We start from the raw sequence: 26,882 nt of genomic DNA, 5'->3' as shown, positions 1-26,882 counted from the left end.
CAGGGGGTGGGTGGATGTGCTACTGCTGTCGTGATTAAGTTTCTTATAGGAGTGTCCGCTTTACACCAAAAACTAAGCCAGAATCGTGGCGTTTGACATATCCAATGGCTCCAAGCTTTGATAGCCTACATTGCATTATTCATAACCATCTCAACTTAATATTTAATATGTGGACATTTCATACAAAATGATTTCCTGTGAACTATGGACGCCCTTTCAATGCTACAACACAAAAGAATGTCCCTGCCTCTCTCCGAGAACAATAGTTGTTTCTCTGGAGTTATACTAACTGTGCTACATAACATCGATTGGCATGTGATTTAAGCAAAAAAGGAACATTTGAGTGACCCCTCCCATACCCCCACAACAGAAGAAATCTGCACCTTCACATTCGCAGTCTTGAAAAGTCATTGAATTTCATTTTTCCTTGAAAAGTCCTTGATTTTCCTTGTGTTAAGTTCTTGGAAAGTACGTAAATTTCCCGCAACTTTTAATGGCTGGCAATGAAGCTTTGGCGCTGATTTTGGTTATTCTTTTTATGGTCTCGCGCGACCTGGAAACACTGCACAGTTCAAAATTGATCACAACGGTTACGAATGCCAATAGAAATTTAAGCAAAAACGTAAATACTTAAATACCTGTTAATTTGGGTGACAAACATATGTATTTCAAATTCTCTATAAACCCTACATCGCAAACCTGATGTTTGAAATGCAGGGTTGATAGCGGTGATGTACTTTTAAAAGGAGAAGGTCCTACTTGCTTACCCATGACCGTTGCTTTAACCAAAAATTATGGTAAAATAAAAGAGTGCGAGACTGCATTTGCAAAAAGTTGGAAATGGAGACATTTCAGAGTGACACTTCGTGACGAATATTTGAGGATGCCTTTGAGAAGAGTCGTCAAGGAACGCACGCACGTGCCTTTAATATCTGAGTGGCAGCATCGATCTTCAAAAAAGAGCCAGGTAATTATCTAGATTTCATTGACTCTGAACATTAATACAGTCAAAAGTTAACAACTTTTTAGTAGTCATAATTTTTTCCCCTCTGTAAAAATGTTCAAAATTTACAGGTGTGATGGAGAAAATTCGCTTAGCCAAATCCGACCTGGCAAAGGCAGTCATGACAGGGAAGGAAGACATCATTAAAAAGGTAACTACCCTTTTTCACTGATTATAAATGGCCCAAAACTAAATTAGTTGGAAAAGTATCAATAACTTTCTTAAGTTAACAAACCCTCCAAAAAGCTTAATGTGTGATACCTTTATTAACAAATTATTATTAAAAAAACAAAAACAAACAAGAAACCAACAAAAAAAAAACACAGAAAACTAGATCTAATTACAGAATTACCATTAACGTAAGAGTCTTCAGATTATACAATATAATACAAGTATATGTAAGCTTATATAATGTTTAACATAATTTATAATATTATACATGCATATGATTTTCAACATTATTATTGGAGTTACTGAAAGCTAATTTAAATAACATTGAAGCCTATTCTCAACATCTCTCAAATTGTGAGAGCCCTTTGCCAGATAATTATCACAGCATAAGAATCTTTCTTGGTACCAAAAAAACATGTAAGAAAATTACCATTTCACAACAGCACTCATGCACATTATGATGAAGGCCTCCTACCTGACTTAGCCAGAAAGGATGTTAAGCATTACCTTAATTTTGGATTCAAAAGCATTTGATCACATTTGTTATGCTAGGATTCGTACCCTTGCGGGCTACGGGTCAGTAGCCCATGAGGCAAAGCCGAATGGACTATTGACCCGTGGTCCTTGAGGGCAAAGGGTCTAATAATTTTTTTTGTTTTAGTATCACCCAACTATTCGCACAGAAGAGGCAATAATGAAGTTAGCAAATGCAAGTTGAAGAAGTATTTATTTGAGAATAAAATGAAAGAAGGAGTCATGCTTTTCACTACTTGAGGGCTATTAATAATAGTCCTCTAGTAGCGTAGCCAATCAAAATGCAGGATTTGCATTAGTCCACTAGTTGGATGATACTATACAATATTATCCACCATTCCACCTAAAAGATAATTGTTTCTGTTGTTCATGTCTCCCAGGAATAGTGGCAGAAATTAATGCCATGACTACTACTTAGCTAAAACTGATTAGAGTGTAATGTGAAGTGCTAAGTTTCTACCTCATATGAAACATGTGAGCGTTAGCCCTACTGATGGAAACGGGCCCACACAAGGGCAGAGAAACCTCTAACCAGGGTGGGACCAGGGTTTTCCCACCCTGGTCAGAGGTTTTCTCTGTCCTTGTGTGGGCCCATTTCCATCAGTAGGGCTAACGCTCACATGGTTCATATGGGGTAGAAACTTACCACTTCACATTACTCTCTAATCAGTTAAGTCTGTTCAAATATGGGTGCTACACGGCCAACGTTTGCAAAAACATAATCCTTAGCTAGTTACCGAGAAAAGAATATTGAACTGCCTACTCTAAATTGTTATGTGTTGACTAGCTTTCGCGGATAAGGATAAATTGGGCATATACTAATGTAAGGGCATCAGCCTGAATTAAAGTGTGTGGAATTTAGCCTTCCATGTAAATGTACAGTTAACACCAACAGTCCCAGACATAATTGTTGGGACACGTCTACCTCTTCCTTCCCTCCCAATGTTGGTGTGAAAGATTATATTTTGGTGACTGAACAGCTATAAACAACATTGAGAGGGGCAGGGAACGCACGAGAAGGGAACAGAAGATCTTGGCATGAAGTGTCACAACTATTTATGTCTGAGACTGTAGCTATTTTTCAGTGTAAGGGAAATTGAAATGGTTCAAAACAGTGCAGGTTTCAAAATAACAGATAGTATGCAAAACAAAGAAAGATAAATCCAAGGGATTTTGACCTTATTTCAAAATAACAGGTACTTTGAATTGACTGAGTTAAAAATGCCTGTTCTCACTGAAATTAGTTCCTTTACTTATAAATTTGTGATTAGTTTCATTAACCATTGTGGTTATTCTAGGCAGCCTGTGCTCTTCATTATTCCTAGTTTTCTGTTTCGAAAAACTGTACCCGGTAAAACTGTTACAGTTCTCATTTAATCCAAATATATTATTTAACAATCATTCCATAAGCGTGCATTGGATATGAGATGGTAAATAGCCAACAAGGCCAAATTGGCTATAGCCAGTCTTGTGTACAACAAGTGCAAATGGAATAACTGTTTTCTTAAATTTTTATTAAATTGTGAACTGTTTTACTTACAGAACTACAGGATGTTTTCTCGCTTTTTACGAAACGACAGACACAATTAGTTTCCATATAAGGTCATTACAGTATAATTATGAGCTGATAACCAAGATTGAGTGAGACAATCAGAAAAGGTAGTCTAAGAAATGCAATGACGAGATTGAAATTTTAATAATGCATTATAATTAAACATAATAATTAATACACATGCCTAATTTCCGAGAAGAAACATTAAAACAATGGCTTTTAAATTTTCAAATCACACTAACTTGCTGCTAATAATTTTCCCAAGTATATTTGAACTGGAACAGCAAATACATTTTCACATCTCTGTTAAACATGTAAGCATTCCTTTTGACTTCAGTTGAATCTCAAAACCTGAGTCCTGTTAAAGAAGAATCAATTAGCAATTGAAATTACTGGTCCCCCAAAATGTGACAATCTATGGTAGTTTCAAATAGCTGTCAACCATGAAACACAATGAAATGTCATGGAATGTTAATAACGAGAATAGCGTGCATTGCAGGGGTTTCAATAACTTTTGCAGTAGATTACTGGGTTAATCAATGTAAACAGTGGTCAATCTTATCTTTTACAAGGGTTTGAGTGAAAATCAAGGCAGAGTGGCCAGCGGGGGGAGACAAATTTCTGACAATTTCTGAGGTATACCACCGGTGACCGGCTTCTAAGAAACCTCTGCATTGTCTCCTTACTTGTTATATTTGCCACTACATACATACATACATTAGATACATACATAATTGACCACTCTCCATAGGGGCTTTTGGTGCCAATGACACACAGTCAACAAAACAACAGAACAGAACAAAAACCACAACTACAGTACTGTTACGAATTTGAACTGGCCTCAAGGCAAAGCAGCTGGCTATTTACAAGTGCAGCCGAGACGTAGAACTAGGGACCACCAGGGTCAAATTGATCAGAACCCAGCTGTTTGAAAGCTGATTAACTTAATCCAGGATTAGTGTAAACTTTTGTTTCATGTTTTCAACTTTTTGGTGAAGTTTTGCAAATATCAGTGTTGAACAGTATTTGGGAGTAGAAAAATAAACTCCTTGGTTAATTTTTATTTGGCTGGGATTAATGATGATTGGCTTTTGAACAACTGGGCTCAGTTGTGTTTCATATTCGATCAGTTGTACTAGTGTTTATGGATCATTTGTACTGATTTCTTGATCAGTTGTATGTTCTGCAAAATACCAGTTCCACAGTATAAATTTTTCCACAAGGGCTAGTGAGCGGCACACAAGAAGATTGCTTGCAGTTGTACATTGTATAGTTATCATTTATTTCCTTCCTCTCAAACTGAGACTTCCTGAGGGAGTGAATAGAACTAGCATAGGGCAGCATATATAGCATAAAGGTGTCCTAACTTTAGCTTACATCCTACCATGACTAATAACTAAAATATGCTGAGATCGTTTACGGTTAGGGATAGCGTTAGTACAACTGATTGAATATTACGGACAAAACTTACAACTGATCAAATGTAAGAGACACAACAGATCGATAAACTAGTACAACTGTTCGAATATTAGGCACAAAACTGATCGATAAATCGATAGGGACATAACTTATCGATTTATCAGTACAACTGATATTAAGGACCCAAGTGATCGATAAATCAGTGCAACTGATCGACTGTAAGGGACATAACTGATCAATAAATCAGTACTGAACTGATTGAATGTCAGAGATCGAACATCAGGTACAAAACTAATTGATTGAGTAAATCACATGTCATTCGATTTTGAGACTCACCAAGTGAAAAATTAACTGATTAAAAAATGACCAATACAAGAAATCGAAAAAGTGATTCGCAATTGATCGATTGATGCCATTTACACAATTAGAAAGGTCACTTACATGAAGCGGGAGGATGTGACTAAACTGATGAGTGGGCCAATCGGTACATGTTGCTATAATTAATTTTGAAACAAACAGCATATTCGCGAGCCTTTTACTTCAGTTCAGTGGCAAGTACACGGTTGAAATGATCCTTAAAACACTTTTATCACATCATTTTTCCTCGAGCTTTTAAATGATAAGTTTACTTTTTCATGAAACACTCCAGCTACACGAGGATCAGTTTGTGATTTACATTACAAGGGTATGTGCAGATTTAAAAAAAAAACGAAATGGTATCTAAATCGACATTGTTGAGTATTGTTTACCGATGTCCACTGATTGCGTCAGATATTCATTCGTTGGTGCATACTTGTCTAAATGTTTGCACAGAAAATTGTACAAGCCGATTGATCAGAATGCGACCATACTGTAATTGATATTGGGCGAACACATTTTTCCACCGACGGAACCCTGAACCTAGGCACTGCAACATTAATGAATTAAATACAAGGTATCGCTTACCCACACATTAGGTCCCTCACAACTCTGGCAACGTGTTCACGTCTGTCCTCAAGTCAAGTACAATCTGTAACAATTTCATCACGTGACGTACTACGGTTGAGCTGAGGGAGTTTGGTGACAAAAGACCAGATAATTGGACCCGTGCCATATACATGAAGGGTTCTCGGATCACCAGGGGGGACACATTGCAAGTTGCGTATGACCGAAACTTTTTCGACTTCCAAAAAAAAAAGAAATTTGGAGAGAGATCAACACTTTTTTGTTGCTCATTTTTTGCTTGATAATTCAAGTAAAGGGTTTGATGCTGAATACTGGTGGGAAATTTATTTAGTTGCGTTTTTGACACGGAGTGTGTTGGCAGCTTGTTTTGTTACAATTGCGTATGGTAACTTGACACGATTGAATTTGTTGTCTTCACGCACGTAATGAAATAGGAAGGGCCTCTAATAGCAAATATGTTATTTGTTTAAAAAATATTTCGCTGGAAAAGGTGACCTTTATGAATTGTATAATATACGAGCTTAACTGGATAGTAATAGTAATAGTTTCCTGTCAAAATGAGGTTAGCGTCTTTCTGGTGTGTTAACTTAATCAAATATACCATGTGCGCCTCGTGAGTTTGTATTTGCCGTCTGCCGTAACCTTGATTGCCACTCTCAAAATTACCTCCAGAACCTACTTTTTTTAAACTTTTAGAATAATGTCGTTGTCTTCTGTGGTGATACTTAACGATTCGGGAACATTTTGTGAGAAATTATTTATAACCGGTCACACGCGCAATTTGATCGTCCGATTATGCATAACATCCACTTGGCCTTTTGACATCCCATTGAAAAAAAAACTTGTAAAATATTCACGGACCGGTCGATTTCTCTGAAAATTGAAAGGATGATTGCTAACGAATATAGAAAGATTTTCACAACAAGTAAACATTCCTTTTTTAAGAATGAGAATTCGACGAAGAGGTAAATGCGACTAAATTTGTTGCGTGCGTTGCTATTTTTGTGATTTGATTGTTGTGCAAATTTTGCACGGGGGGGGGGGGGGTACTCGATGAATCCCTGGTTGGGGAGGTGCGGCGCGGCCCCTCATACCCTGACCCTGTTTAAGACAAATATCGCTGATTTTCCTACCCATTTAAAGACAGAATTCCGATTTTTGATACCCTGTTTAAGACATTTAACCCAGTTTAAGACAAAAATTGATAAATCGATACCCTGATTAAGACAAAAAATCATAAATTCGATACCCTGTTCAAGACAAAAATCCCGAAAAACATACCCTGGCTGTCCGCACGTCCCCATTAAGGCTTTTTGCGAATTTTAAGTGTCATGAAATTACATCATTTGCGTGACAATATATCCCTTTACTCTAACCCAAAAACATTCAGATAGTAACAAACTTCATCTTTCTTGAACATTTCTTCTGCTTTTGTGCTTGTCAGCATTGCGAATTTTGATTGTCATGAAATTACATCAGTTGCGTGACAATATATCCCTTTACTCTAACCCAATAACAAACTTCATATTTATGAACCATTTCTTCTGCTTTTGTGTTTGTCAGTATTGTGATTTGCGACAATTCGCAAGTCTGTTTTAGTATCTCATGGATGTTCAGATTTTCAATTACATAACCGCTCAACCTCGCGATTGTAGATACGTTTCTCAGGAACCCAACAAAGAAGGCTTCCTGACCCGACAGATGAAATTTAAATATTCAGTTAAATATTAGAACAACATTAAAAAACCAAAGACGTTGTTTTACTCTGAAAACGACGAACGATTAACATGCTTTCCCGTAGTTCATTCAGTTGACAAGAGGTGATCACGTGCACCTTTATGGTTGCCAAAAACAAAAGGCACTGAATTGGGTGGTATTGAACTGCAGCGGTCCAGTCTAGTTAAGTTTTGAGGGGTCACCCACATGTCGCGCTAGCAGACACGTACCACAGGCAATCCAGTGTGCGCCTTATGGAGCGTATATTTTTTTTAAGTAATCCGCAAACGACGAAACATTGTTTCCCGAATTGTTTCCTTTGCACGCAAACGAGGAGACATTTGCTGTGGAAGCAAAATGTTTCTGAACAAATGCTTCCTGTGGCAGCAAAATGAAGAACATTTGCTTCCGCAACAATGTTTCCGCTACCTAGCGAGCAGAGTCTCATTCCATCTTCCTAGATAAGTCGGGAAGAGGAAAGTTGTTCTTTCTTCTTTCCAACTTATCTTGGAAGATCGAAACAGGCTCTGCTGGAAGGGTATGTTTCCGCAACATTGTTTCTTCGTTTGCGTACGCCTTTAAAGCTCTGTCCAAAGGGAAGCAACATTGTTGGCCAGCAATTCCCAACATTGTTAGGGCCAGGCTAAGCTAGGCAACATTGTTGCAGAGACGTTGTTTCCCTGGAATTGATGCTTAGGTGGCTACAATGGAAAACATTTGTGTCGCAAGAAAAAAAATGTGCGTCTGGGAAGCAAAACTGTTTTTTACCTGATTCAAAAACATTTTCTTGCATCCGGGAAGCAAGATTTTGCGTCCGCAACAATGTTTCCCAAGTGGCCAAACTATGAAACATTTGCGTCCGCGACAATGTTTCCTAGTTTAGCCAGGCCCTTACATGTTCCGTCTGTTTGCACACCATGCTTCATGTTGTTGCTTGTTATTGGGAGTTGCTGCACGAAGTTTGAAACCTTTCAAACTTTTGAGCCAACAACTGTCAACATTTCTTTTGTTCCGTGATCGCTGAAGCGTAGCGCAACACTGTTGGCTCCATTTGCACAGCTCTTTCAACATAACAACGAAAGTTCATATATGACAGCCATACATATTTGAATTGCGGAGAGGACGTTATCGTCACAGTTATTAATTAACGTTACTTGAGTAACAAAGAAAAGAGAGCCTGAAAAATTCAAGATTCAACCCCTGACCTCTGCAATCTTAATGCGGCGCTCTACCAGTTGAGCTATCGAGCCACCTGGGAGCTGGTTATTATGTGAGTTCATATTTGTACGTAGAAGATATGGATACGACGAAAGTTAATATATGAAAGCGATATATATTTGGAGAGAATCAAGTTAAACTGATGATCATTGCTCCCGCAAGGGTTTCGCCTTGAAGCAAAATCCCGAGGAGGCATTATCTTGCGTGTGTATAGAGTTACAGTGATCTGGTATACCAGAATAATCTCGGTTTGGCAGAACTAGGCGCGCACGGAATGAATGGGTAATGTGACGTTTTCACACCAAATGCCCGCATGTAAGTCTTGGGACTGATGATATTGAGCAGAAAATGGCTTTAGGGTTAGGGTTAGAGCGTAGTACATGGGAACGTAACGTCACAATCAAGGAAGTATCGGTAATCGGAAATCTTCATTTTCGGGGTTCAACATTATTGTTGAGGATATCTTTCCATCTGTCACACGTTAAATGCTGTACAATCTAGCGTTGAAGCACGGAGCTTTTCGGAAAAGTAAGGGAAAGCTTTTGTCCGCCTTTGCATTAAGTCCCGGGCATTAAGTCCGTTTTTTCACCAAGAGGTCGTAACATGACTAATTTATCTCACGTCAAGGATAATCCTTTGGTTTGATTAAGGGTCGCGAGGCGATTTCATATGGGAAACAATCTGTTAATTGACGAACATTTTGCAAGCACGCTTGACGTTTTGTTTGTCAGGCACAAATCACTGTTTAGAGATTGAAAGACTCAGTCTACAACCAGCAAGTGTTGTTAGAAAACAATGAAGACAAACATTAGTTAAAGTATTTACAAGGCAAACGATCGGTGTTGTTCCAATGAAACATTAACATATTAAAGGCTCGCGACAGTATTCTGTCCCAAAAGAGGTTGTTGTTTCGAAAGAGCCAATCTTGAACACGACTTTGGATTGAAGAAAACGGCCACAAGTTATTATCATATTTTTGCTGGATTTTTGAGACCGTCACGTTCAGTTCTTTCAAAGTGTTAGTAAACTTTCGAATAAGTTATCGCAACATAGGGAACTCAGACTCTTAAATATGCAAAACCATGTCATGGGTACCTGCATTGTTGGGGATACTCTCAACATTTCCGAATCCTAATTCTGTCACCAGAAGAGTTTTCTACACAAATTTTTCCCTCGATGTACCTATCATTAATAATATACCGTCACACTGTTTCAGTTCTTTCATCCGGTCAGATTTTAAGACTGCCTGTTTCTTTCTATTCATTTGGTCATTTAATCCTATAACTCCGATTCTATAATCCAGATCAAGGACATCTAAATAAAGCATTGACATTAAATCGTGCAACATCAGTGGTTATGTACGTTACTAAAGACTTAAAAACCTCATTCCTTACAGTATGCTACCTTGTTAAAAAGCAATGGCCACATTGCCGTAAAAAGTGACCTTGCGTTTCCTTTAGTTTCTGTTTCGACTGGTACACCATCGTGTCCGTTATGATCAAACCGTCTAGTCACAACGCCCTTTTCATATTCGGAACTGATTTGTTCTCTCCCCCGTTTTAACATCAATTGCTGCGTTTGGCCATTCCTCTACGTGGGCCCTAGACACATTGAAATCTGCGTACAACTATACTTAACATCGTCATCTAATTTTTTCCAAACTTCACCCACCTGAAACAGAAGATTGAAAATACAGAGGATATTACATGGTTGCGCGAGGTTCCAAATTTTATCTTCGAGTGTTGATAGTATCTCTCGCGGGAGAACAAGATACTATCAGCAGGAGAAGAGAAAATTCGTTTCCATAAGCGGCCATGTAATGTTCTGTTTATTATATAGATACGGATGAAGTGTTACAATTTAAAACAACCTTATTGTTTTATTGGTTTTCGAAATGGTGATAAAATGGTCACCAACTGCCAAAACACGCATGTTGAATAATGTGAAACAAGATAGGAGAGTCGCGAAACACAAACCATGATAATGTCAAATAAAGTCATAAAAAAAAAATTAATTAACAGAAACAAGTTTCTTGCAAGAAAAGGGAATCTCGCTTTAATTGGGTACTGTGTTAGTTACCATGATGACACCTACATCTTCACTTGTGAAAGATAAAAATAATATCTTTACTTCACGCGATAAAGATACGAAGTTCTTTAGAAAAAGGAAAATCATCATATTTCACCAGTATCTTTATAATAAAGGTCTTGGAAACACGTGGGTCAGTTTCGAAGAAATCCTGACGTTCTAAGTTGGCTGTGGAACTTGTACGCAAAAGCAATGTTTTGTAATGTATAGGTACCAAATAAAGTTGTTGCTCTTGCTTCAGTTAAATTGTTTCTTTGCATACAAAGATATTCCCTGGGATTTCAATCGCCACATGTAGATATATGAGTAGATTATTGTAAATCTACTGCAATATGAAATGCGCACAGTTCAGCGGACGAGTAATGTTTGCTTTCAAATTAAATTGTAGCTATAACAACGCAGAGAAAGATTACTGAAGGAAAGATCGTTCATGTCAGTGTACATGTAGTCCTAAGAATGCCCTTGAGTAAATGCTATCAATAAAAAGTCCTTTTTAGGACTACACAAACCTGGAAGATCTTACCTTATGAAGTTTTGTGCGCTGGGGTCAAACGTTACAATCTTATAACGACTTCTTTTTCTCAAATTTTTAGCGCAGGTGCGAGCTGGAGGCTCTGCTGAATTCCATGGCAAAGAAAGAAAAGATAGAAGAACAGGAACAGGATGAAGGTAGTGATAGCGATGAATGGAAACCGGAGGCCGGAGAGGGGGAAGATGAGGAAGACACTGAGTCCGATGATGTAATAAGCGAAAGTGATGAAGACGATGAAGGGAATCCTGTCAGGGGTGTCGTAACAAAAGGAAGAGACAAGACGGTTGGCAATAGAAAGAAAGAAGAAAAAAGAAAACGCAAAGACAGAAAGAACGATAGTGTGAAGAGTAAGAGACCCCGGCACATATGTCCATTAAAAGAGTGTAGAGCAGAAATTATAGACCTCCCTCGACACTTACGGGACGTACATAATTGGACGAGAGATACAGCAAAAAAGGCAACATCGAGGTTTGGAATGAGGAAAAGTTTCCAGCAGAAAACGATAAAGGAGACGTCAGAAACAGGTGATGGCAAAAAGATGTATAAAGATTATCATCGTCACCGACCTTGTCCCATTGAAGGATGCAAGTCAATCGTCAAGCGTTTATCTGGCCATTTACGTCAAGTACACAAGGAGATTCCTGTTGGGTCACCGGCTTACAAAGAAATTTTGAGGAAGGCTCGAGCAGCGAAGACCTGGAAACCATCAAATCAAGTTGTTATTAAAACTGGTCTCAAAAAGGCTGAAGTAGGGGAGCAGGAAAAGGTCACAGAATCAATTGAAGAAGAAGAAGAAGATGTGGAGAGTGACATTGAGCCATCAGAGATACCGTCCAATGACGAAGAGCGTTTGATTATGGAATCTGCAGAAGATCCTAACTGCCTGAGTGCACAAAAAGAAATTCACGTAATCAGCTCATTTTGTGCATGGTTGGAGTCTGCAGATGGTGGAAGAAAAGATCCAAAATTGTCCAAACAACACGCCTCTCAATTGTTTCGCATGCTAGAGACAATTGACCCCGAAAAGCAAATAAATTCCTTGTTTAATGGGACACTTGTCCGCGATACTTTTCTGAAAGAGCACGCAGAAACCAAGTACACAGCTGATACCATAAAGGCGTATCTTCTTAGTCTGAGGCATTTTTGCTCGTTCGTGATTGCAGAAAAACCCGAAAGTGTGGATGCCAATACTGTCCTTGTGAACCAGATAAGAGAGAAAGCGCGGCTATGGTCCATGTCATACAAGAAAGACAGTAAGCGGAGGCATCTGGAAAAGATGAGCAGAGACCTCTATAATCTAGTGACCCCAGAGATGGTGAACAAATTTGAAAAGAGTGATTCGGCGCGGAGCGCTATTGGATACATAGAGCAACTCAGTGGAACCAATTCATTGGACTTGAACCAGTCTGCCTACACTCTAGTGAGAGATTATATTCTCCTTCAGATAACCATTGCCAATGCACACCGTTCAGGTGTATTGTCAAACATGACTCTGGATGAATACAAACAAGCGAAGAGGAGAGAAGAAAGTGTAATCATCAGTGTCAAAAACCATAAAACCGCAGATACCCACGGTCCAGCGTGCGTTGTTTTGTCTCCCTCGTTGTTCTCGTACTTGGAGATATATGTCAATAAGGTACGAAGTCGGGTCGATCATTCCACTACTCATGATAAGGGGAGGGATCAAGCCAATGTGTTTTTGTCATGGAATGGTGCAAAGTTGGAGTCTGGTCAAATCTCTACAGCGATTAATGCTGCATGGCAAAAAGGAGGAATGGAAGGGCACGTCACATCAACGTTGTTTCGCAAGTCTGCAGTCACGAATGTGCACTCGCGACATCATGAAATGAAGTCCAATCTGGCTGACCTCATGGCGCATAAGGAAAGCACTGCACAACGGTTTTATCGCCTTCAGGAGAAACAAGAATCTTGTTTCCAAGCAGCAACTAATCTTCCTAACGTAATGAGATCCTCCAAGACAAATACAGCCTCGCAACAAGATACTTCAGCAGCCTGCTCAAAGTCGGCCGATGTAATTCAAGGGATTGGTAACAAAAGCACAAGCACAAGGACTGAAGGATTCACTGAGCGCATGTCATGGAAAGAGGAAGATGTTAAAGCCTTGAGAGAAATCTTTTCTGAGGAAATTAAAACGAAAACTGTAACAATGGCCATCGTCAGGCAAAAAACACAAGATCATCCTTCACTCCAGTCCATTGACCCTAAAAAGGTTTGCGACAGGATTCGCAGTGAGTGGAGGTTCGGTGCCGAATATATCAGTGACAAGACTTCAGTTTTGGCTGACAGCAAACACTCAGAAGAGTTACCAGGGGAAGAGGATACTTTGGCAGACAAGATGAGCCGATACTTCTCAAACGACGACAGCAGCGCATCCATGGTCCCCCCATCAAATTCAAGCTATATTAGCAGGAACATTTTTTCTGATGAGCACCGAGAATACTTATTGCGAGTTTGTGGAAGCATGGTACGAAGGGGTGTTATTTCACAAACTGGGGTGAGGGACATTCTCAGTAAAGATGAAGAGGGAAGAGAAATGTTACAGAAGTTCTCCATAAAGCAACTTATCAACCGTTTGAAGTATGAGAAGAGGATGAATCGTAAGTCCAGCTCCACCTAAAAAACCCACCTTACAAACAAAATTAAAGTTGTATGTTGTTGTCCACCACCTTAACTTAATTACAAATATGTTTTGAAACCCTAAGTAGACGACTTTCAATTGCTAAGCGAAGCGTGTTTCAACTAGACTATTGGGTCCAGGCGTACAGCACATTTTGGATATTTTCCTCTGAAAGGCCAAGTAATATGGGCAACAATTTCCTTCAACTTTGGTAAAAGAGGAATTAAAAAGTTTACACTGGCTAAAATTCTTATCGTCTCGGACGTTTCGGCTACAACTGTTGCCTTCTTCAGGAAAGGATAAAAAATGCAAATGTTTAACGACGTCCTGTACAGTCGCTAGTCGCTAGTCCCTATAGAGCATTATTTATGATGCTAGAAGTTGTTGATGTTTTTGTATACGCTAGGCAGCGCTATGTGTTCATTTATAGAGTTCTCATCTCGCACGGAATGCCACGCTTCAATAATTAGTCTTTGTCGCCACGTCGGTGAACTGTCAACAATTTCCACATTCGCCAAGTCTATTTCATGGCTGTGGAGCATATGGTGTTCGGCCAACAATTAAGAATTTTCATGCAATGTTGCTATGACCTTTGCGTGTTCTTTCACGCGTGTTTTTAGCGCGTGTGATATCTGACCAACGTAAACGCATCTTTACATTTGATCTTGTACACGATTCCTCAGGAAGCCTCTTTCCCCAATTTTGTCTTTTGGTTTTTTGGGTATGTTGGAGATGGTACGAATAGGCTTGTGGGCGACCTTGATGCTGAAACTTCCAAGAACTTTTGCAACTTTCTCTGACAAACCTTTGGCGTAGGGGACGATAACTAGACCGTGCTGGTCGGTATTCTTCTTTTCTTGTCGTCCGTTCAGTTGGCGGTCACTGAAATGAAACTAGCGGAGTAGTTATTAGCGGACAGGGCCAACTGAACGGACGACAAGAAATGAACTGTACCAACCAGCGTGGTCTAGTTATCCTCCCCTACGCCAAAGGTTTTTCAGAGAAAGTCGCAAAAGTTCTTCGAAGTTACAGCATCAAGGTCGCCCACAAACCTATTCGTACCATCTCCAACATACTCAAAAAACCAAAAGACAAAATTGGGGAAAGAGGCTTCCTGAGGAATCGTGTACAAGATCAAATGTAAAGATTGTGATTGTGTTTACGTTGGTCAGACATCACGCGCGCTAAAAACACGCGTGAAAGAACACGCAAAGGCCATAGCATTCTTCCAATGGCCGAGCACCATATGCTCCACAGCCATGAAATAGATTTGGCGAATGTGGAAATTGTTGCCAGGTCACTGACGCGGCGACAAAGACTAATTCTTGAAGTGTGGCATTCCGTGCGAGATGAGAACTCTATAAACGAACACATAGCGCTGCCTGGCATATACAAGAACATTAACAACTTCTAGCGCCTAAATAATGCTATAGGGACTAGCGACTTGTTACCTTAAGGAATTTTCTCGAGATGTTTAATATTACTGTACAGGACGCCGTTAAACATTTGCATTTTTTATCCTTTGCTGAAGAAGGCCAGTGTAAACTTTTTAATTCCTCTTTTATCAAATTTTTAGCATGTCTGGGTAAACACCGAGTATTTTAACTTCCTTCAACTTGTCGTGCAACACTTTTGCTTGGCAAAGTTGAAAAACATTCTTGCTCGTATTTCCATCTACGTGGCCAACTAGTTGCGCAACAGAATCTTGCATTTGTTGCAACTTGTGTCAACATGCTACAGAGAGTAGAAAGAAGCTCTACTTTTGGCATTAAATTGATGTAATGGGACTTATGATTGGTTGTCGCTGATAAGCGCGGTATCATGGCAAATCGAAAACAAAAAACAAACATGGCTGACGGAGAAATAGGAATATCGTGTGCGAACGAAAGTGAAAATTTGTCAGCCGAAAATAAAGCCAGTCTTTATAAAGCTCCAGAGGTCTATCCCATTTCCACTGCTTACGTTCGTTTTATTTTATTTATTTATTTCTTTATTTTTATTAAGCAGAACCGAACGCCGTTCGCAAAGCCGGTGTGAAGTTGTCTTTCAAGATCACTCGGCAACAAATTAATTTTAACGACAGTTCACGAAAGGCGTTTTCCCTGAGCTTCCCATTCCTGTGGCTCAAATTTCCCATGGGCAGGGACAGGCCTCTATAGCTTTGTAGAGACTTGAGTTTATTTTCGTCGCTTATTAGCGACAACCAATCACAAGTCCAATTACATCAATTTGTTCGCATGCAAAAGTAGAGCTTCCTTATACTCTCTGCAACATAGTGAAACGACTTGCAACAAATGCAGGATTTTGTTGAGCGACAAGTTGGCCACGTAGGTGGTAATACAAGCAACGAAGTTTTTTAACTTGCAAAGCAACAGTGTTGCATGACCATTTGACGGAAATTGTTTCCCGTAGTACTTGGACTTTATCGAATGGATGCTTCAACTGACATTGGGACAAAAGGCCCTAGAATTTTTTTTCTCAATCTATCATAATTCGTGTGTGAATAAGGGTATTGGAATATCGGGTTTCAGATAATGTTTTTCCCTTAGGAACATTTCTTTATGTATGTCGGCTAAAGATTTGTTGAAATTCTATTCAGCCTTCAGTAAAATATCTCAGCATTTATAACAGAGCAGTAAGTGTGGCGGACCGGTTCTAAGCAACCTGTTTACCTTGTCCCCTATCAAACAAATTGCAATTAATCGGGTCAGTAATTGCACTCTAAGGGGTAATTAATTTCAAATGATGACTTGCAGTGCTATATTGTAAAACGTTTTAGAAGACCGGGAAAAATCACTGAGCAAATTAAAAAACATGGTTAATCTCTTACGGTACAAGGGTTAAGACTGTCTGCCCAAGGTTTCTTTAACAGAAGTAAAGCGCCAAAACCAATCAGGATCAACAATTTGTAGACACGATTTTAATGCTGTTCAGGGCATAATCTCTAAAGGTGATGGTAACGGAGATTACATTTTTATCGTTGAAGATCAAGAAGAAAAGGTTAAGGACTAGATAGCTTTCCTGTTTGTCACCGTTATTTTTTAACTCTCACAAACGTATTTGACACAATTATAACAATTTGATGAGAAACTGAAAATAGAGTTTTATAATTTTAAGCTATTTTAGTGGCTACCATGCGTCTATAAAAGTTACAACCACACATAATCATTACCTACCAAGGCATTGTAACACTGTGCGTGCACGGCAGCGATGCGCAAAAAACAAGCGTTAAAGCTAATCTTTATTCTTTAGGGGTGTCTTTCGGAAAATCGCTCTTGTTCGCGTTCAGTGTTTTTAAAGAAACCCACGGAAACTGTAACTTTCACGTTCTTTTAAATAGACTTTTTTCGAATGCACACCACGCACTTGGACACCACATTACAACTATTTAGAATTTCGAAAAAGTCTCGCACTTTTCGCTAGCTTAGTATACCTCCTTAGTGATATAGTGCAGTTTGTTTGAATTTGGGTTTTAACGCAAGGCCGGTCATATTCGGCGGGTTTCTTTAAAAACTACTCGAGTGAGAGCTATTTTCCGAAAGGCAGCCCCGAAGATGTATCGTAAAGATATGAGATGGTGCTTTAAAAAAAAGGGGGGTCTTTCTGTAATACTGGGCAGAACGTTTTTAATACAGAAATTGGTTTCCTTAACCTTCAAAGTGCCCTCTTATTTCAATTTTCTTTATTTCACAGAAATTAAGAACTCATCGCCATGGGATAACAAATAATTCAAAATATATAGATATATCTTTCCCTAAATCCATGCCTGAGTTTCATGGCTTGTACAAGTTGCATTAACTTGGCAGAACTTACTATCATTTGTTCCATGCCTGTGTTCGTGAAAAGCATGGGTTTATCACTGAGATGACTCCACTGAATGCTTTGCTCCAATTTTGAAAATATTTACAACTGCAAAGTAGTCTGTGACGTCATCTCAGGCATGGACCCATGCGTGTCACTAGTCCATGGGACAAGTGGATGCCGGTAGCTGTTAGTAAGTTTTGTATCTCAGCAAAGAAAAACATTTGATGTCAGGGACCCTTTAAGGTTTGTTCAAGTAATTTTGTTTAATAAGTAAACAATGTAGCTTGTTGTACATTGCAAAAAAAATGTTAGTTGATTGGATTGTAAAGGCCTGGCCAAATGCTCGCAACATTTTCAACCCAACATGTCGATTTTTATGTGCCACTGGCGCTTTGAAATAGCAAGTTGCCCTAGCGCGCATGCCCTAGTGCAACAATGCTGCGTGAACGTGGCCAAACGAGTAGAACATCACGTAGAAAATCATGCCACATCCAAAATGTTGCACTAAAAATTTGACCGTTTTCAAATTTGCAACATATTGCAACAGGTTGGCAAAACGTATGCAACATGTTGTGCCCAACAATGTTGCAAGTTGTTGTCTTGAAATGTTGCGTGCGTTTGGCCAGGCCGTAAGACTGAAACTATCCTATTCGTGATCTTTAAGGTTGATTCTTAACAGCCATTTCAGTAGTTTCAGTATGTTCCAGTAGTTTGGTCAAAGTAAACAGTGTAGCTTGTTGTACAATGCAAAAATTGTTAGACGAACATGTTTATCAATAATCATTAAAGGGCCTGGCAATCTGCGAGCCAGCGAGTCATGCGATCATGCGAGCCAAGTGAGTCTCGCTTTTAAGTCTAAGCACCCGTTTCAAGTAGCGCTGATAAACATTATCGAATTCTAGGCACCCATTTTAAAACGGTTACATTTCAATCTGTATGACTCACACGTTTACTCGCATGTCGATGCGCATGGCTCACTGGCTCGCAAATTGTCCTCACTCAATCATTAAGGTTATTTTTTGGGCCCTTCACAGTCACGCGACGTCACGTTTGACCAATTAATTTGAACTGAGCATTCAAATCTGCGTGCCAGTTTTCCATTGCATGCATAGTTCCCTGATAAATCGCAAATAGTTTTGTTATAAAATAAACAGGGTTTGACGAGTGAAAACTATTTCAAGCGCTTGATGAATTATTGTTCAGTTATTGTGATTTTTTTGCAAATCTTTTAAGATTCCATTCAAATCTCGGAATCTCCAATACTGGTCACGCGTGACATAGCTCGACGGTATTTCGGTAGTTTACAACAGTTGAAACCATGCAAGTTAAGGTTAAATACTAATTATGTAGCTCAGCTTCATGATTCCTTTACACTACGGAATAAAATTCTTCAGTTATAGTTTGTTTTTGTCAGTTTGCAACGACTTTTATGAGTACTTTGATGTTTGCTATTTTACTATCTTTGCAGGTTCATTTTGAATAAGGATAGTATGAAAGGAAGACCCAAAACCTTGAAATAATTTTACCATCGAAATTTTTTTTATAGTATTCGGGAATGATACATTTGCATGATTTGTGCTTGGTGCTAAGCGCAACTTAGGTTCTGTTTTGTTACGTTAGTGCGCAATGAATTTAGTTTTGTGTGATTATTGATTGTGTAACATTGTTTGGAACATTGTTGGGCAGTGTCACGTGCTGTTGTGAAACGGCTGGTCTAACGCGCAAGCATCTTGCAATAATGGGAGGGTCTATCGACGTTTTGTGTTCAGGATCCTAGTATCTTTGCACACCAACAACAACAACAGAGAGACTATAACAATACAGCATTGCAAAAGCGTAGAAAGTGTGATAACCATTACAGTAATTTAGTTAACAGGGTACAATATTCCGAATATTGACCATATCCCGGAATAGGAATACATGGATCCTTCGTTTTTACGGAGATTCACATCAAAATTGTCACACACGTGCTAAAATGCCCCTTAAACATACCTTATAATCCTTGTTGCTTCAAAACGCCAGATAATAGGCCCATACCGTTTTAAATCATCACCGTTCATGTATTCTTCATATTCTGGAACGCGCCCTAGCATTTATCCAATATTCCATGAAGGGTCAAATCGATTTTGTCTCTCATTTCAGAGCATAATGAAATGAACACAATTAATTGAAGGTTAATGTAGTAATCATTAGAATTCATAAGCTGTGATATCAAAGTTTCATTTAATAACTTTCGTATATCATCAATTTTTGATTGTTGCACGTCTCGTATCGAGGAATATTTCTTACAGTCTAGTAAAAGATGGGTTTCGTCCTCAATTTTACAAAAGGGAAGTACTTTATAATTTGTGTCCACTGATATTAGCTTTTTCACAGTCACTACTTGCAGCGCATTTGAACTGATGAGCACGCAAAAGAGGTCAACTCGGAAATGGATTACAGCGGTCAATCATACGCGCCCCTCAACGACATTTTTTTCATATTTCAGAAATTGAGTTAGCAAAGATGCCTAGGTCCAACAATGTTGCAATGACGTGAACATCATGTAGAATTCAAAAATGAAATTAACGTCCCTGAGGAATTTTAACAGGGTTTAACTTTATCCGATACCATATAACAAGTTGTACCATCTTGCAACAAGGTGGCAAGAAATTAACCTCATGATATGTGCAATATGTTGAAATAAAATGTTAAATACGTTTAGCCGGGCCTTCATTGCATCCTTTCTTTGGTAATATTTGATTTTTACTTTGGTGAGTATTGTCTCCTATTGATAAGTCAGGGTGCACTGTCTTAGTTTTTTCATTGTTGCAATACTAGCCAATTGAGCCCGCGAGTGCACATTCAATACACTTTACTATGTCTTTTGTTGTTTACTTGTACCTCAATAGTGCGCTCTACTTTTACTCCTGGGAGCTGGTTACGTCAGTGGGTGCTGTCTGGCTGGTTAAATTGGTGTTGAGTGTCTCTGTTTCGTTGTTGTTGTTGTTGAAACTGTAGTGTGTAGTCTGTGTTTTGTATTTAATCTGATCATGATACTGAGCGCTGTCCTAAGTTGTGTTTGCTTGTGAAGTCATTTGGCGCTGCCTTTAGCAGTTTTCTTAGTTGTTATTTTACCACATGTCTTTTTTTAGTTGTGCTTGTTTGTGAGTTGGCGCTACACAGCATGCGTATTTGTTACTTTAGTTTTGCCTTTAATGTATCATGAAATGGTAGGTTTTACTGCCGCTTCCTACTTCTCTCTCACACGACTAATCAAAAGCTAACAATATAAAACTGTCATACGCTGTAGCGTGTGATTTCATTCGACATTTTTTGCCCTTTATGAGCTCTGGAACATTGAGTAGGACATTTTCTTGCAAGGTTACACATCAGTAAGAATTTACCTGTATGTCTGTCTACGTACTGTAACCTTTGCTTGTGGCTATCATTTTGGGGAACTCGTAAAATTAAACTCCAGGTTCTTTTACACTTGCTTAAAAGTTTGTATTACATGATGACTTTAACGTTACCAGTAATAATGCAAACTTTACTATCACTGTAATTGCAATTATTGCAACAAAAAAGGAAACAGTGGAAACAACGAAACTGCTGCATTAAGGAATTAAAGGCCCACCTTCAACTGACGGGCATTGCGTGCCGTGGAACAATTGTCATCTATGAAAATCCCGTCAGGGCTGAGTTTCATCCAATCAGATGGCTAAGACAAGCATAACAAAAACAAAGGGTAGAAAAAACGTTTCGGTTGACGGTGGGCTTTTAACGGCCTTTGCTTGAAAATGTGAGTCTAAAATCAAATTCATAACATAATGTAAGTTACTTAAGTGCCCTTTTACAACGTTGCAATAGTGCCACAGTAAACGTGGTCTAAGTGCCCTATGTGACGAAAGTGCCTTATCCTACGTTGCAAAAGTGCCTGACCGTTGCTAAAATGCCCTATCCGACGTTGCAAAAGTGCCTGAATGTTGCTAAAGTGCCCTATTTTAGGTTGCAAAAGTGCCCTTCAATCTCTCTCTCTCTCTCTCTCTCTCTCTCTCTCTCTCTCTCTCTCTCTCTCTCTCTCTCTCTCTCTCTTCTCACCTCGTTAGTCCATCGATTTCGATGATGGCTGTATTTTTGGCTTTATCTTTGGCTGGCGCGCTTATGACCTACAAGGTTTCGTCTCTGTGCTGATTTTTCTGACACGGAATATCTGAGGTTATATATGAGGTTTATTAACATGGCATAGTAAGGCTTAAGTCATTTTTGAATGTATTTCGATACTAGCTGTTACTTAATCAGAGATCTTGGAATAGAATGTTCTATCTGAATCCTCTGGACTCTTGCTTCTTCCATGCAAATTTTACAATTTCATCTCCCAAAGGAACACATCCTAGCCTTAGAGCCATTTTTTGAAGTGTGTTTCTTTGTTGAAGTTTAAGACAATCTTACCTTTAAAAAGTATGCTTTTCGCCTTCCTTGGTTCCATTCAAGTCCAAAACTTGTTTGCAATTGGTTGGCTTTCAGTGTCTCCCTTTTCCCATCGCATCCAATATACCATGAGATGTCAGGGGAAATGTAACATTCTTTTTTGTTCAGTTTCGTTTGTTCCTCCTCAGTTTTACTCAGCACTCTCAGCGGTTCTATCTTGTCTTCATTGTGAAATAAGTTGTTAATTTCACAGCCTATGTGGCAAATGAAGTTGTTCAATTAGGTGGTGTAAAAACTTTATAGTTTACTTGCGTATGGTTTGCCTACGTGTAGCCATGTTTCCCTCGTGGGGAGGGTACGGCTACACGTAGGCTAGCGTATCATCATCTCCGAATTGATAAAGGATCTCTTTGTCGAAACAGAATAAAGGTTTAGGTAGGCAGAGAGTCTTTATTGTCTTAAATAGTCAAATGCCTCTTGTGATCCGCTGTTTTCATCAAGTGCAAGTCACGATGATGACATGTGTTCATTTGTTAATGAACCCTGCATGTATCAAAGGGAACCTCCACTAAAACAATAAAATAACTTAAAACCACAGAACATAATGTTTACAATCAAAAGTGTTCGAACTTTTTCTAATGGAAGCCTTTGTATCTAAAATAACTGAATTTTAAAAACGCTTGGTTTGCTTTTCAAATTTCCCCGGCTCCGCCATCTTGAATCATTAGGAAGCTTAAGCACGTGCGTTTTTGAGACGCGGACGGCAACTGGAAGTGAGCTGTTTTCCCTTTTAACCTGTTTTCGCACAACCACATTTACCTTGCTAAGTATCTTTTCTCCATTAGAGATGATTAGTATAAAAAACTGGGAGACACCATTGTCCTGGCACGCGAAATTTTCTCTTCCGGTTGCCCTCTACGTCTCAAAAACGCGAGTACTTAAGCTCCCTATTGTGACGTATCATGTTTGCCCTATTGTTCCAAAACAAAAGCTCTTTGTGTGAAAACAATGAGTTTAATCGTATCACGCACGCCACAATTATTCAAGATGGCGACGCCCGGGAAATTAAAAAGTGATTCTAAAGTTCATCCTTTTCGATCCAAGCACTTTTGTGAAGAAAATTTGATTGAAAACATTATTTTGTTAAAGTTAAAATTATTCATTAGTCGGAGCGGAGGTTTCCCTTAAAAGTCACGCTTTACGAGGCCGCATCACTTTTTTGTACTCTTTTTTTTTCTCGAACAACAAAACTCACAAGAAAACAAATTCAGCAGATGTTTTCCTATTGAGAATTTTGTGGCATCTGCAAAGAGGGTAGGTTCGGTCTCCAGTCATGGGTGTCTCGATGTGTTCTTGGTCAAAACCGGAATTTTCTATGAATTTCATAGTGGCGGAAAAAGCGAGGTTTGAAAACCCATTACCGAGCAGCAGAATTCGCCAAAAGGGTATGGGTCGAGTGTAATTTGTGACGTATTGAATCCGGACTTTAATCTTTGAGGGCCCGGTTGTTTAAAAGCCGATTAACGCTAATCCGAGATTAAAGATTGACCAAGGAGTTTACTTCTCTACTCCCAAATGTTGTTCAACGCTGATATTCGGGAAAGCTTTGCAGTAAAAGAAGTCAATCTTGAAAAACAAAAATAAGCAAAAGAAACTTTCACCAAAATTAAAAGTTGAAAATTTACGCTAATCCTGGATGAACTTAATCGGCCTTCAAACAACCAGGCCCTGATTTGTGACTTCGGTCAGAGCGAGCTAGTCAGAGCTGAAAATAATGCCTGAGAAATGTGTTGTCTTTGGCTGTAGCAACATCGTTCCAGACTGTTCCATTGAAGGGCTTCTGGAAAGTTTTCTCTATTTCTTCCTCAGTCCTTCTTTCTTGCTCATATATTGCGCCATTTCTCTCTGCATGATACAACGTTTCATCTGGGCAAAAGATGGTTTGGGAGTTTTAGGCACTTTAAGGTACTTCTTGGTATTTCTCAGCAGGGCGTTTTCGGCAAACAGCAAATTTCAGGTATAAGTTTTCGTTTTGTCAAAAGCCACAGAAACTTCTTGATTCTTATTTCTTGCCTTTTAGTTACAGATATCAAGACCAAAAGGTCTTGATAGCAGACGTGTTACAATTATTTTTAAAAATACAACCACCCTTTTAAATTTAAGGAACATGTTTCCATGTTTCAAACATCATCATCAGCCATAGTGAGTAGAACAGTAGAATTTTTACAAGAAGATTCGTATATATAACTATCAATGATTCTTTGTAGATTAATATTCGTTACAAGCAGATAAATTCAAAACAGCCAACAATATCAACAACTGACATGCCAGTTTAGCATTACACTTTTAAACTTTTACCGTTCTATCAGTTGTTTTCTATAAAACTATTGATTAGTTTGAAATTAATTACTTGCAACGAACATTTAATATATCAAGAATCATCGTATTGATAGTTATATTTATACGGATCATCTTGTAGAAATGTTACTGTTATACTCACTATATAGCTGATGACGATGTTTGAAACATCGAAATATGTTCCTTAAATTCAAAACTGTTTTTTGTTTCTTTTTTTTTGTGGCAAAGATCAGTTTGCTATTTGCCGTTTCTCTTAGACTCAATGCTAAATCTCTGTGCCATGATGACTATGACCGAGGCGGCAATGAACCGCGAAAACAATGAATGGCATTTTCTTCCTTCGTAAACATGCTTAAATTACGTAAATTAAAGACGTTCTTAATAGCGATATTCACTGTTTACGAAAATTTCTTTTGATATTGAAATTTGTCAACTACCGAAACAAAAGAACCCCTTGTCGATCAACCACAGGTTTTATCATTAATTGCGGTAAATGACGTGACCATGAACATCTCAATAAAGTTCTATAAATCGTAAGATTTTTTTTACATTTCAGTTTCAATGAAAAAGGTGCTTTAAATTTTTAAATTGTAAACAGAAATCGTCTTTCGTGGGAAATAAGAGAATTTGAGATTGAAGGACAAGTCTCGTCAAGAGGGCGAGGTTACTTAGGTTTTTTAGGTCGGTGTTCAGAACGGAAAACTAGTTGCGATACTCGAAGTTGAACCCTTGCCTGAGGGTTGCTTTCGTTAGGCTGTGTGCTTTATTTTTCTTTTTTATAGGTAATCACAAGTACAATTTGGCATAAATAAGCACTAGTAAATTTGTCAAAGACGAACAAAATTTGTAGTTATAGAAAATTTTACAAGTTCTAATTTATTGCAAATAGCACGAAAAAAATCATGTGATTACTTTTTTGATAATATGCATAATAAAATTCGAGATGGTTAAGCAGACGCAAGGCATGCGTATCACGCAATCACGCAATAATTGCGCCAATCTCTGAATTTCTTTGCTCATTGACCAATCAGAATGCTTGGTTTGTTACTTCTTTTTGCAAAGCATAACCTCTTTTCTGCACTATGTTATCTGAAACCTGCATTGCTCTGATCCAATAAGAATAGAAAAGTTTTTTTTTTAATGTAGATTATCAGACTCTTAGCATATACAATATGGTTTGCATTGTTCAATGATAAGCTTGAGAGGATGCCTTAATAGGCCATTTCCGAGTTCATGTCCGCCTCCCCTTCAAAGCGAGTCTAAGTGCGAAGTTTTTGTTTTGAAAATTAGTTTTCATTGATATGTAAAGTAGAACTAATTAGCACTTAGACTCGCTTTGAAGAGGAGGCAGACATGAACTCGGAAATGGCCTATTGCTGTACGTTGTATGGAATGACGACTGTACTGAGCAGTTGAGTGTATTAAAATAATAGATTTATGTCATTAATGATTAATTCCTAAGCACAAACAAGAAAAATTGTAAACTATTCGTGGACAAACATTAACGAGATCTAAGAAAACACGAAAGACGAATATCGTAGATTTCCAATCATTCGCAGTTAAATGAGAAAAAGCTTTTAAATGAAGATATCGTCAACCAGTCAAAAAATAAACGAACGATAGAGTTGAGTATAAGAAATTTTACGGACGGACACACTCAGAAAGGAATATCGTACGGAAGAGATACCTGGTTACATGACAAAACTTAAACTTACCCAAATGTCTTCACACCTCTACATTTTCACGGCATCTCCAAAGGTTGTCTCGATAAGTTACAGTAGCATTTTCGGGCGGACACGAGCACAAATAATGATTATCAGTAACTGTGTCCTGACTTTCGCATAGATCATGACCAGAGGCACAAAATTGTTCGTATCTGCTGTCTAGATCGCAAACCGTTCGTGGAATGTAAAACGAGTCTTCGTCTTCGCCAATGAACCTCCTTATTTCGATACTTTCAAGAAGAGTTTGCTCGACACAAAGTGACAAAGATATCAAGACTTCAACGAGATAGATCTTCATCTTGGTAGAGAACTCAAGGATCGCTGATCAGGTAACAAATGGATATTTGAAGCTGTCTCTCGCAGTTATATATCCTGGCAGTGCGTATCGAACTTGTAAAGAGACAGTTATACTTTTCATATGACTACAACATGATTCGCTCGCTCCCGTGTTGACTTAATAAAACAATATTCGCACCAATTTTTGAGCTATGAAGCCACTGACTGACGTTCGCTCATAACTGCGAAGATCATAGCTTCACTTGATTTCATATCCGCAGTTCATATATGATTCATTTCATGTACCATTTCATCATTGATTCATTCCTCACGGGACCATTAGAACCCACAAATGACCAGCTCCCAACGTCAGTGGCTTCATAGCTCAGTTGGTTAGAGCGTCGCACCGGAATCGCGAGGTCACGGGTTCAAACCCCGTTGAAGTCCTGAATTTTTCAGGCTTCTCTACGCAATTGCAAAAATTGCGCTCATAA

General features: G+C 38.7%; 2 protein-coding genes and 1 long non-coding RNA gene across 3 annotated transcripts in view; 1 reads left to right on the top strand and 2 right to left on the bottom strand.

The window, feature by feature from the left end:
• LOC138010054 (uncharacterized) overlaps positions 1-26,410 on the bottom strand; it is a 36,886-nt gene extending 10,476 nt beyond the window's left edge. The window contains exons 1-2 of the mRNA XM_068857020.1: positions 26,224-26,410; positions 22,052-22,284 (exon numbers count right to left, since the gene is read on the bottom strand). Coding sequence (XP_068713121.1) covers positions 22,052-22,284; positions 26,224-26,410 — 420 coding nt within the window. The remainder of the gene's footprint in view (positions 1-22,051; positions 22,285-26,223) is intronic.
• Positions 3,381-5,725, bottom strand: LOC138011667 (uncharacterized). Its single transcript, XR_011124768.1, has 2 exons — positions 5,625-5,725; positions 3,381-3,618 (listed from the first exon to the last, which is right to left on the bottom strand). It is a non-coding gene; the product is annotated as an uncharacterized lncRNA (long non-coding RNA).
• LOC138011140 (uncharacterized) lies at positions 12,953-13,816 on the top strand. Its single transcript, XM_068858121.1, has one exon. It carries the CDS (start codon positions 12,953-12,955, stop codon positions 13,814-13,816), a length of 864 nt encoding a protein of 287 aa, XP_068714222.1.
• Positions 26,411-26,882: the final 472 nt, after the last annotated feature.

The sequence above is a fragment of the Montipora foliosa genome, chromosome 7 (genome assembly GCF_036669935.1).
Source record: "Montipora foliosa isolate CH-2021 chromosome 7, ASM3666993v2, whole genome shotgun sequence".
Lineage (NCBI taxonomy): Eukaryota > Metazoa > Cnidaria > Anthozoa > Scleractinia > Acroporidae > Montipora > Montipora foliosa.
The sequence above is the reverse complement of the archived record's forward strand: the minus strand, read 5'-3'. Positions and strand labels throughout refer to the sequence as shown.

Bases quoted from the DNA above. Each gene is read 5' to 3' on its own strand.
- LOC138011140 (XM_068858121.1), top strand. From the start codon at position 12,953: ATGGAAGGGCACGTCACATCAACGTTGTTTCGCAAGTCTGCAGTCACG.